Source organism: Salvelinus fontinalis, unplaced genomic scaffold (genome assembly GCF_029448725.1).
Source record: "Salvelinus fontinalis isolate EN_2023a unplaced genomic scaffold, ASM2944872v1 scaffold_2001, whole genome shotgun sequence".
NCBI lineage: Eukaryota > Metazoa > Chordata > Actinopteri > Salmoniformes > Salmonidae > Salvelinus > Salvelinus fontinalis.
The window spans coordinates 7,166-19,056 of record NW_026602210.1 but is presented as its reverse complement, the minus strand read 5'-3'; the positions used below and the strand labels follow the sequence as shown (position 1 = coordinate 19,056).

The following is an 11,891-nucleotide window of genomic DNA, read 5'->3' as shown; positions in this document are numbered from 1 at the left end:
GTTCTGTTATAATCTCCACCCGGCACAGCCAGAAGAGGACTGGCCACCCCTCATAGCCTGGTTCCTCTCTAGGTTTCTTCCTAGGTTTTGGCCTTTCTAGGGAGTTTTTCCTAGCCACCGTGCTTCTACACCTACACCTTCTACACCTGCACCTGCAGTTCATTGTGTATTTAAAAAAAGAAATCAGATATTGTCAATGTCCACAATGATCAACCAAACATCTTGCAGGGAAGATAAATTGTGGATAGGCTTGATAATATATTATCATCTCTTTTTTTAAGACAGTTATTCATGATTTTAACTAAAAATATTGTTTTTATATATATAATTATTAGTATGGTTTGATTAAATTCAAAGCTCCCTACCATCATATCTAAACCAATATGACACCGATGTTGATGAAACTTTGCAAATCAACTTGATTGAGGCCTCTCGTCATGAGTCGTCATGCCATTACTGAGAACCCCATACCGGATTTTTAGCAGGGTCATTAACATTAGGGGAAAAAATTACTATTTCTTTCCCCGACCTAGTTGACTACCTAGGCATCGAATAAGAACGAGCTTACAGCATCCATAAATTGACCATCAGACTTGCCACCTTTCAGACTGAATAAGGTCGTATGAGCAATAGTTTTGATTACCTTTATAATTTATCGCTTTCAAGTGCAAATTTAGTCCATTAAGAACAAATGATGTCCTACCCTGTTGTAGCATTTCTGACAAAGCTAACATCTTTTTTAGCCAAAGCTCAGAGTTTATACACCAGGCTAGTAAGATGGCGCCGACAGAAATGGCAGCTCTGCTTCTATGTATGTGTTCACTTGTGAAGGTACCTGTGTGTGTGTGTTTACCTGGCTGGGCGGGATGGCTCCCCCTTGCAGCAGGGCTAGCAGACAGCTGAGAGCTGAGGTACGGATAGCTGCAGCAGTACGACCTGCCTTCCACACCAGGTTAGGTAGCAGCAACTCCAATAGAAACACATCCAGGTGCTCGCAGAACCTCCTAGAGAGAGAGAGACGTTCAATTCTACAACCACCTAAAAGGAAGTGATTCCCAAACCTTCCTAACAAAGCCATCACCTACAGAGAGATGAACCTGGAGAAGAGCCCCCTAAGTAAGCCGGTCCTGGGACTCTGTTCACAAACACAAACAGACCCCACAGAGCCCCAGGACAGCAACACAATTAGACCCAACCAAATCATGAGAAAACAAAAAGATAATTACTTGACACATTGGGAAGATTTTACAAAAAAACTGAGTAAACTAGAAAGCTATTTGGCCCTAAACAGGGAGTATACAGTGTCAGAATACCTGACCACTGTGACTGACCCAAACTTAAGGAAATCTTTGACTATGTACAGACTCAGTGAGCATAGCCTTGCTATTGAGAAAGGCAGACATGGCTCTCAAGAGAAGACAGGCTATGTGCACACTGCCCACAAAATGAGGTGGAAACCGAGCTGCACTTCCTAACCTCCTGCCCAATGTATGACCATATTAGAGACACATATTTCCCTCTGATTACACAGACCCACAAAGAATTCGAAAAACAAACCCAATTTTGATAAACTCCCATATCTACTAGGTGAAATACCAGCGTGTGCCATCACAGCAGCAAGATTTGTGACCTGTTGCCACAAGAAAAAGGAAAATATATCAACATAAATATGGGTTGTATTTACAATGGTGTTTGTTCTTCACTGGTGAAGAAGCACCATTGTAAATACAACCCATATTTATGTTAATTTATTTTCCCTTTTGTACTTCAACTATTTGCACATCATTACAACACTGTATATAGACATAATGACATTTGAAATGTGAGAGATGGGAAGAGAGAGAGGCGTGGGGGAGGGGAAGAGAGCGAGAGAGACAGAGAGAGATGGAGGGAGGGAGCATTAAACAAGTCTGTCAGCTGTTCCAATGGACTGATTCCTACATTAGTACACGTCTTGGATAGAAGTAGATGTTCTGAAGCCGTCTCTACTCCCCAATCCCCACACTCCAAAGTAGTTCTCCAATGATTCACTAAGAAATACCCAAGAAAATCTGCTCTCTAGTACCGGGCTATTCAACTCTTACCCTACGAGGTCCAGAGCCTGCTGGTTCTCTGTTCTACCAGATCATTAATTACACCCACCTGGTATCCAGATCTAAATCTGTCCCTGGTTAGAGGGGAACAATGAAAACACACAGTGGAACTGGTATCCAGGTCTAAATCTGTCCCTGGTTAGAGGGGAACAATGAAAACACACAGTGGAACTGGCATCCAGGTCTAAATCTGTCCCTGGTTAGAGGGGAACAATGAAAACACACAGTGGAACTGGTATCCAGGTCTAAATCTGTCCCTGGTTAGAGGGGAACAATGAAAACACATAGTGGAACTGGTATCCAGGTCTAAATCTGTCCCTGGTTAGAGGAGAACAATGAAAACACACAGTGGAACTGGCATCCAGGTCTAAATCTGTCCCTGGTTAGAGGGGAACAATGAAAACACACAGTGGAACTGGTATCCAGGTCTAAATCTGTCCCTGGTTAGAGGGGAACAATGAAAACACACAGTGGAACTGGTATCCAGGTCTAAATCTGTCCCTGGTTAGAGGGGAACAATGAAAACACACAGTGGAACTGGTATCCAGGTCTAAATCTGTCCCTGGTTAGAGGGGAACAATGAAAACACACAGTGGAACTGGTATCCAGGTCTAAATCTGTCCCTGGTTAGAGGGGAACAATGAAAACACACAGTGGAACTGGCATCCAGGTCTAAATCTGTCCCTGGTTAGAGGGGAACAATGAAAACACACAGTGGAACTGGCATCCAGGTCTAAATCTGTCCCTGGTTAGAGGGGAACAATGAAAACACACAGTGGAACTGGCATCCAGGTCCAGAGAGGAGTTTGAAGGCTCTAGTAGAATGACACTCTAGTTCCCACACTCCCAAGAAATTCTCTAATCATAAGGAAAAATACATTACTTTCTTCAGAAAATAAAGAAATGGTCTAGTCCCTAGTCTATTATCGAATAATTCACTATGAAATTCTTAAAAACTTAGCAGAAAAGTCTAGGAATACCTAATATAATCTAACGATACGGTGATGAATGATGCAGTCTGTAGAAATAGGCAACGTCATCAGAGTCAGGATGAGCAGACTGGGAAGTAGCCTCCTAGTCCTATGATGTGATGCGATGTGAAAACACTTGGTGAGAATACACACAGTAATACAGAGCTACCAGGCAGCTACTGGAGATTACTGAGCGCTACACAGTGACAAACCACTGACACAGAGCTGTATCTGCGGCCATGTTTCTCACAGCCAGCCGGTCTGTGGATACGAAGTAAGACTAGAGGTGCAGAAAGAGAGGGAACAGGGGATGAAGAGGAAAGGACCATCTGGATGTCCTTTGTTTCTCCTCTTCTCTCACTCACTCTCTACTTTCCTGCCAATTCAATCATCCCTCTGCCTGCCTGCCCGCGCCCACACACACACAGTTAATTTATGAGTCCGGCACCCCATTTCTCCCCAACACTGACATGTGGTATTTGTAAGTGCAAAATATGGCAGCAGTCTCTATAATCCCTATATACACCCCCGTTATACTTCTGTTCTGAGTGACCCTGTATGACTACATGTTGGAGCGGGCTGTACCATCTCTTCGCCAGTAGGGGGAGCCTATCTCCCACTAATGCAGCCAGCAGCCAGTCAGCGGCCTTCATGTGTTCTATTCTCCCTGCTCTCTCTGTCCTATATGGAAGTGGATGGAAAGGATGACATGAAGAGTAATGGATCTTTCCACATCGCATTGACCAATCCCATCAATAATGCGCATGGCACTCGCAAGCATGCACACAATAATATTTGATTGTCAGTTTGGTACCCAACACACATTTACACAGTCTGACTCAAGACAAGTGCTACTCCCAGCAAGTAACGCACGTAAAGGACGTCACGCTGCTTCCTCCTGATTTGGCTCATACCGAGGACCGAACACAGGACCTCTGCTTCTTTGCAAGCACACATGACCATCCTCCTGAAGTGTCTTACCAATCATGGCACGTGAATAGCTAGCTATTTGGCAGCGCAAGTGGGGACACTTCTGGTTGAGGAGTAAGTTTCACACATCCCCATGTGCCACACACACACACACACACACACACACACACACACACACACACACACACACACACACACACACACACACACACACACACACACACACACACACACACACACACACACACACACACACACAAACAAAATGCTAGCCTGTCGGGTCTCTACACAGCCTAGCTCTATGCTGTAAATCTCAGACAGCAATTACACACCTTTCTTGCCAACAACACACACCTCTTTCTGAAGAAGAACTTTGATTTGATCTGTCATTTTCACAGTGTGGGGTGTATTCTTTCTCCCATAACACGTTCCTTTCTACTTGTATTTCATCTTAACCTTTAATAGCAGCCCACCTCTCTACTTGTGTTCTACCTTAACCTTTAATAGCAGCCCACAGATCCACATGAAACAAAGCCATTATGTGTCAGTGGAACTAAGGCATATGTTTGAGGATACTCTCTCTCTTCCCTTTTCCTTTCTCTTTGTTCTGCTGCCGACATGTTATTATGTCATTTTGTTACAGGAACAAAGAGTGTATTATAGAGAGATACTGTGCATCATTATCACTGTCGCCTTGATGAGATGGGAGTTTGTGTCTGTGTGGGTGTGCTGCACTACAAACATTCTACATGGGAGAGACTGTGTGCGGGAAGGTATTACTTAAAGAAAGGCAGGTTGTAACCACGTATAACAAATGGATTTGCATTAGTATACACATTAAAAGTCCCAATGTAAAGATACAGCTCACTTTTCTACTTTTCTAGTTATTACATCAAACCCATCAGAACGCCGAAGTCATGTCTGAAAATGTTTTACTGGGTGTGATGTAATATGGAGGACCCGGCAGCCAGCCCATTCAATATAATGTAACTTCTAACAGAAATAACTTCAAATGTTTAACTTCAAATAAAACCAAATTGCTTGCACTGATGACTACTGGTTTCAATTTAATTTTAAGCCAGCTTACAAGCAAATACTTTATGAATTTGTTACAAATCAACTTGCAAGGTTGCTAGCCAACTAGCCTGCTAAAGTTAGCCCTACTAGCCTGCTAAAGTTAGCCATACTAGCCTTCTAACGTTACGTTATCATTGAATGAGTCAGCCAGTTACTATCAACACCTAGCTTACAGCTACATTAAAGTCAATGACATTTTTGGAAATACATAACACCATCTAACCAGTTATCAAATAATGTTAGCTAGCTATATGCAGTTGTCTTAGCCAGCAAGCTAGCCAGCCAGCTAACGTTAGCTATTTAGCTATTAGCCTACCCAACCACCACGGTTATGGTCAGTAAGCTAGAGCCTAACTATTGGAGGCCAGCTAGAACACAACCAAAACATAACCTCGAATTAAAAACAAAAAGAGAGAGAAGACTTCCAGAATGATGGCTGGGGCCGATCCGATGGTAAAACTTTTAAAAGCGTGCAGGCTGAGTTAGCTACCAACGCAAGGGGGAGGTGGGCGCGTCGCTGGGCCGAGGGAGAGTCAGAGCAATCCAAAATAGATAGATTCCAGATGTCTGTTAGCTAGCACAGTAGCACTAAGCCAAGGTGGAAATAGTTACAAAACTCCCGTAGGCTACTTCCCAGGGAACATGACAAAAAGTTGACAAAACAAAATGGAGAACAGACGTCAGTGAAGAGCATTGCTGCATGGGATACGTGCCCCATGTCAGTGAAGAGCATTGCTACATGGGACACGTGCCCCATGTCAGTGAAGAGCATTGCTACATGGGACACGTGCCCCATGTCAGTGAAGAGCATTGCTACATGGGACACGTGCTGCATGTCAGTGAAGAGCATTGCTACATGGGACACGTGCCCCATGTCAGTGAAGAGCATTGCTACATGGGACACGTGCCCCATGTCAGTGAAGAGCATTGCTACATGGGACACGTGCCCCATGTCAGTGAAGAGCATTGCTACATGGGACACGTGCCCCATGTCAGTGAAGAGCATTGCTACATGGGACACGTGCTGCATGTCAGTGAAGAGCATTGCTACATGGGACACGTGCCCCATGTCAGTGAAGAGCATTGCTACATGGGACACGTGCCCCATGTCAGTGAAGAGCATTGCTACATGGGACACGTGCCCCATGTCAGTGAAGAGCATTGCTACATGGGACACGTGCTGCATGCAGCCTGCTCTTCACTGACTTTGTGGCAGTGTTACCTAGTGGGTAGCATGGCTAGTGGCTAACGTTAGTGGCTAGTGGCTAACGTTAGTGGCTAGTGGCTAACGTTAGTGGCTAACCGAGCTGGAATATAAACTCTGTAGCACAGAGTAGATCCTCCAAATGCCGTTGAAAAATAGTGCATTGTGGGTAGATGAGAAGATATCCAGAATTAAGTTAATAAATATTTAATAACTATGTTTGTACTTATAGGTAACCAGATCGTGACTACAACTAACTTACTAAGTCTTTGACCACACATCACGTTGGTGAGTAAAAACTCATGCTTCCAACCCTGTATGTCAATATGAATTCTTCATAGTATAAACTTCTCCCAACATCCAAAGCAATAAGACATGGTGCCCTTAGATGAAAGGTGCTATACTGTATAATCACTCACTACTAATCTTCCTATGATGACGTAACTACCAAGGTGCCCTGGGTTAAAAGCACAAGTCAACACTGAACAGCATAGGTGGCCTGTGAGAGGAAGAGAGAGTTGGGGAAGGACAGAGGCCCTGCTTGTTGGCTGTTGACCTCATACCTTTATGAACTGGATGTCGGCTATCACTCACATCTGGAGCTTGGAGTTCACTATTCTAATGTCTTCATGTCTGACTTCTAGCCTGGGTGGCAGTCTGCTTCTACCAACTCCTTTGGCCAGTTTGACTAAAAGGGTTCCACACCATAATAACTACAAACTATCAATACAAACTACCCAGATTGACTTCGACATGACCCAAGCCATTATGTACACATCCACGGTGACACGCGCTGCACCCAAGGGAGTCACGGTCCACCCTTGGGGACCACGCTGACGAGGTACCGCACTGAGTGACGGGGACAACTGTTGCTCCGACCGCAGGAGCCACAGCAGAGACCACAGACCACACGGCCCCGGCTTAACTTAATGCATTCCCCTAGATTAGAGAGGCACTGGAGGGGAAGAGAGACGGACTGTGTGGAAATGGCTCGGAGAGGGGGAGATAACAGAGATATTCAGGGACCCCATGAGGAGTCTTTCATGTTATTGTCTGCTAATATCCTGGTCTGGATCTGACTGAATGTAATGTGGAATGGGTGACGGGTAGCCTCCCCACAGGTGGTTTAGTTGCATGTGTCTGTTTACAATGTGTCTCATGATGTGTAAATGAAATTCTCTTCAGGGCAATACAAGTTTAATTCTGTCCTTCATTCGTCCGTTGAATCAATCAGTTAGTCTCAACACTCCATCCCTCTTAACAGTGTTGAAAGATCCATCTGGGGTGGTGATCAGAACTGGCGTTACTAACTCACTGAGGACAGATAGATCAACACAAAATACACCCCTCCCCCACCCCCCACCAGAGGCATATTGCTAGGTATGTTTCATGTTGGTAGGTCCCAGATGTAACAAGATGCCTGTGGTGGTAGATTCCATCCAGATTAGTGAGACGGGGACGACGACAATTTAGGCCATGTAAAGCTCATTTCCATGCATTTGGGCTATGGCTTCTATGAATTCTAAATTCAGCCTTGTAATGAGAAATATAAACAGTCAAAAGCTGGGGTGGGGGGTGGGGGGGGCATGACCCCTCCATTACTAGTGGAAATTACACCCATGATTTTTCCTATTATGACCAATCTCCTATAGTAGCCATAGACTCTATATAGCCCAAGCCTCATAGAGAATAAACAGACCCACTGCAGGCAGCAGAGCCTGAGATGAGACAGCTACCATAGACATGCTGTACATAATACATCATTGACAACTACTTCTGTTGACGAGGGTCCCGTGTCGCTGGGCTGCTAATTCTACAGTTAATGAGGGGAAGTTGGAAAAACATGAGCTGTGCTAAATCTGCTAATAACGTCTGGGGAGAAACACATAACGTTCAGGGCAGTTTGTAGAAATGAAAACAACCGTGACAGGTTTAGGTCAGCCTGCGCTAACGAGCCTGTGGAAAGTCAACCTGGGCTATACCGGTCCAGCCTGGCTTTAACTGTGTGTGTCTAAGACCATTACTGAACTTTCACCTCTCCTTTACCCATATTGTGGTATGTCGGGAAACCAGAGGTACTTCCTGTTTTCACTCGGCGACTTAGCTGTAGGGGCTAGGTGTTTATCATGCATTTTTTATGTCTGTGTGGTGGACACAGGTTTGCGTGTGTATGTGCATGCATGTGCGTGTGTATGCATGTGTGTGTACAGTATGTGAATTTACGTGCATGAGCATGCGCGTGTCCTTGCGTCAGTTTGTGTGTGGCAGCGTGTGTGTGTGTGGGAGCGTGTGTGTGTGTGGGAGTCTGTGTGTGTGTGTGTGAGTATGTGTGTGTGTGTGAGTCTGTGTGTGTGTGTGTGAGCCTGTGTGTGTGTGTGTGTGTGTGTGTGTGTGTGTGTGTGTGTGTGTGTGTGTGTGTGTGTGTGCGTGCGTGCGTGCGTGCGTGCGTGCGTGCGTGCGTGCGTGTGTGTGTGGGAATCTGTGTGTGTGGGAGTCTGTGTGTGTGTGTATCAGCCGGTCCCAAATCACTCCCTATCCCTCCCTTTGTACCCCCCCATGTTGCATGCCTGGAGAAGTATTTAAGCAGTGTAGTGGTAAAGCTTACCAATACTGCTTCAACCTTACAGATATGCAAACTTTGAAGGGTTAGGGCCAAGGGGTTGGAATTCAAATGGGACTGGCTGATTGTGTGTGTGTGTCCATTCAGAACTCACCCCTGGGAGTCCAGTGTGTGTGTAGCGTCCAGCAGCAGTTTGGACAGCATGGTGAACATGTGTAGTCTCATCTCAGGGTCTCTCTCTGGGTCGAGACAGTTCTGCAGAAGGGGCATTAGCAAGGGCAGGAACTCTCCAATGACTGGGCCTGAACACACACGCAACACACACACAAGAATAGAAGTCCTATTATTAGTACTACTGACCACTGACCACTGACCACTAGACACTCAGACAGGGAAAGTTCCAAGGACTGACCAGACTGTGACACACAGCAACAAGGAAATGAGACATGAGTTAAAGGAGCTTTTGTGTGTGAATTGCGGTAAGTCATGTTACCAGACTGGGTCAGTCACTGGAGGGGAAATTCACAGTGAAAGTATTCCCAGCTCACACACACTAACCAAGTGTCTGTCTGACTATATGTGTGTATGACACGCTGTAGAGACAAGACAGAGGATATCCTGTGATGATGAGGGCAGCGGCTGGCCAGTAGAACAGACTTCCCCCGAGAAGCAGATATATATATATATATATATAGAGAGAGAGAGAGATAGATAGAGAGAGAGAGAGATAGAGAGAGAGAGAGTATTTTAGAGAGAGAAAGGAGAGAGAGAAAGGAGAGAAAGGAGAGAGATAGTATTTTAGGGAGAGAGAGAGAGATAGAGAGAGAAAGGAGAGAGAGAGGAGAGAGAGAGAGAGAAAGGAGAGGAGAGAGAGAGAGAGAAAGGAGAGAGAGGAGAGAGAGAGAACACAAAATGGAAAGATGTTACGCAGCAGGAATGTGTGAATCAAAACGGTGCCACAAACAGGGTGAAGGTGTCAGACCAGAGCAGACATCTCAAGGCCTCTTCACACTAACTCACTGCTGAAATGAGAGGGTCAGCTAGGCTGGATTCCACTAAAATGATCCCTAGTACACAGCCAGTTGACCACAGTGTCCTGCCCTGCTCATCTCACCTGGCAGTGTGTGGTGTGGTGTAGGGCACACAGACACAGAGGAGATTTATTTTTACAGGGCCAGAGGGTGCCAGACCAAAGACAGTGAAGGAACACACACACACTCACACACGTGCACGCAGAGACAAACACAAAAACACAGGGACATTCACGGACAAACACATACACGAACACAGGGACCCACACACACGAACGCAGGGACCCACACACACGAACGCAGGGACCCACACACATGAACGCAGGGACCCACACACACGAACGCAGGGACCCACACACACACACACGTACGGAAAAGAGGAGCAATGCCAGTGTGAAGAGGAAATGAGAGGACAAAGTTTATGTCTGACAAACAGCAGTCAGAAGGTGAGACCAGACTATGACTAAGAGAATGGGATATTCTCAGATCTCAAACATCGACTAATAGATGAGAGATTATAGCATGTCTTTCCATTGGCTCCATATTCCCAGAATGCTTTGGCATAGTGGCCAGAAAGGTGAAAACCCCGGAATGGCGAGGGGCTTTGTATGGAGTATTTTAAAAATAACCACACAAAGACTGAGGGAGGGGGGGGGGGGGGGGGTCTGACTGTAAGCTTAGAATGGACGGGTCAGTTATGACTGGAGGCTTAGAATGGACGGGTCAGTTATGACTGGAGGTTTAGAATGGACGGGTCAGTTATGACTGGAGGCTTAGAATGAACGGGTCAGTTATGACTGGAGGTTTAGAATGAACGGGTCAGTTATGACTGGAGGTTTAGAATGGACGGGTCAGTTATGACTGGAGGTTTAGAATGGACGGGTCAGTTATGACTGGAGGTTTAGAATGGACGGGTCAGTTATGACTGGAGGTTTAGAATGGACGGGTCAGTTATGACTGGAGGTTTAGAATGGACGGGTCAGTTATGACTGGAGGTTTAGAATGGACGGGTCAGTTATGACTGGAGGTTTAGAATGGACGGGTCAGTTATGACTGGAGGTTTAGAATGGACGGGTCAGTTATGACTGGAGGCTTAGAATGGACGGGTCAGTTATGACTGGAGGTTTAGAATGGACGGGTCAGTTATGACTGGAGGTTTAGAATGGACGGGTCAGTTATGACTGGAGGCTTAGAATGGACGGGTCAGTTATGACTGGAGGCTTAGAATGAACGGGTCAGTTATGACTGGAGGCTTAGAATGGACGGGTCAGTTATGACTGGAGGTTTAGAATGGACGGGTCAGTTATGACTGGAGGTTTAGAATGGACGGGTCAGTTATGACTGGAGGTTTAGAATGGACGGGTCAGTTATGACTGGGGGTTTAGAATGGACGGGTCAGTTATGACTGGAGGTTTAGAATGGACGGGTCAGTTATGACTGGAGGTTTAGAATGGACGGGTCAGTTATGACTGGAGGCTTAGAATGGACGGGTCAGTTATGACTGGAGGTTTAGAATGGACGGGTCAGTTATGACTGGAGGTTTAGAATGGACGGGTCAGTTATGACTGGAGGTTTAGAATGGACGGGTCAGTTATGACTGGAGGTTTAGAATGGACGGGTCAGTTATGACTGGAGGTTTAGAATGGACGGGTCAGTTATGACTGGAGGCTTAGAATGGACGGGTCAGTTATGACTGGAGGCTTAGAATGGACGGGTCAGTTATGACTGGAGGTTTAGAATGGACGGGTCAGTTATGACTGGAGGTTTAGAATGGACGGGTCAGTTATGACTGGAGGTTTAGAATGGACGGGTCAGTTATGACTGGAGGTTTAGAATGGACGGGTCAGTTATGACTGGAGGTTTAGAATGGACGGGTCAGTTATGACTGGAGGTTTAGAATGGACGGGTCAGTTATGACTGGAGGTTTAGAATGGACGGGTCAGTTATGACTGGAGGTTTAGAATGGACGGGTCAGTTATGACTGGAGGTTTAGAATGGACGGGTCAGTTATGACTGGAGGCTTAG

At 45.7% G+C, this 11,891-nt stretch overlaps 1 protein-coding gene across 1 annotated transcript; it reads right to left on the bottom strand.

Annotated features, from left to right (window-relative positions):
- Positions 1–853: 853 nt before the first annotated feature.
- dnaaf5 (dynein axonemal assembly factor 5) lies at positions 854–9,383 on the bottom strand (the record flags this gene model as incomplete). The annotated part of the gene is made up of 2 exons (XM_055916835.1): positions 8,990–9,383; positions 854–1,004 (listed from the first exon to the last, which is right to left on the bottom strand). Coding segments are annotated over exons 1-2 (267 nt in total), but the record flags the coding sequence as incomplete, so codon positions are not given.
- Between the last annotated feature and the right edge of the window lie 2,508 nt (positions 9,384–11,891).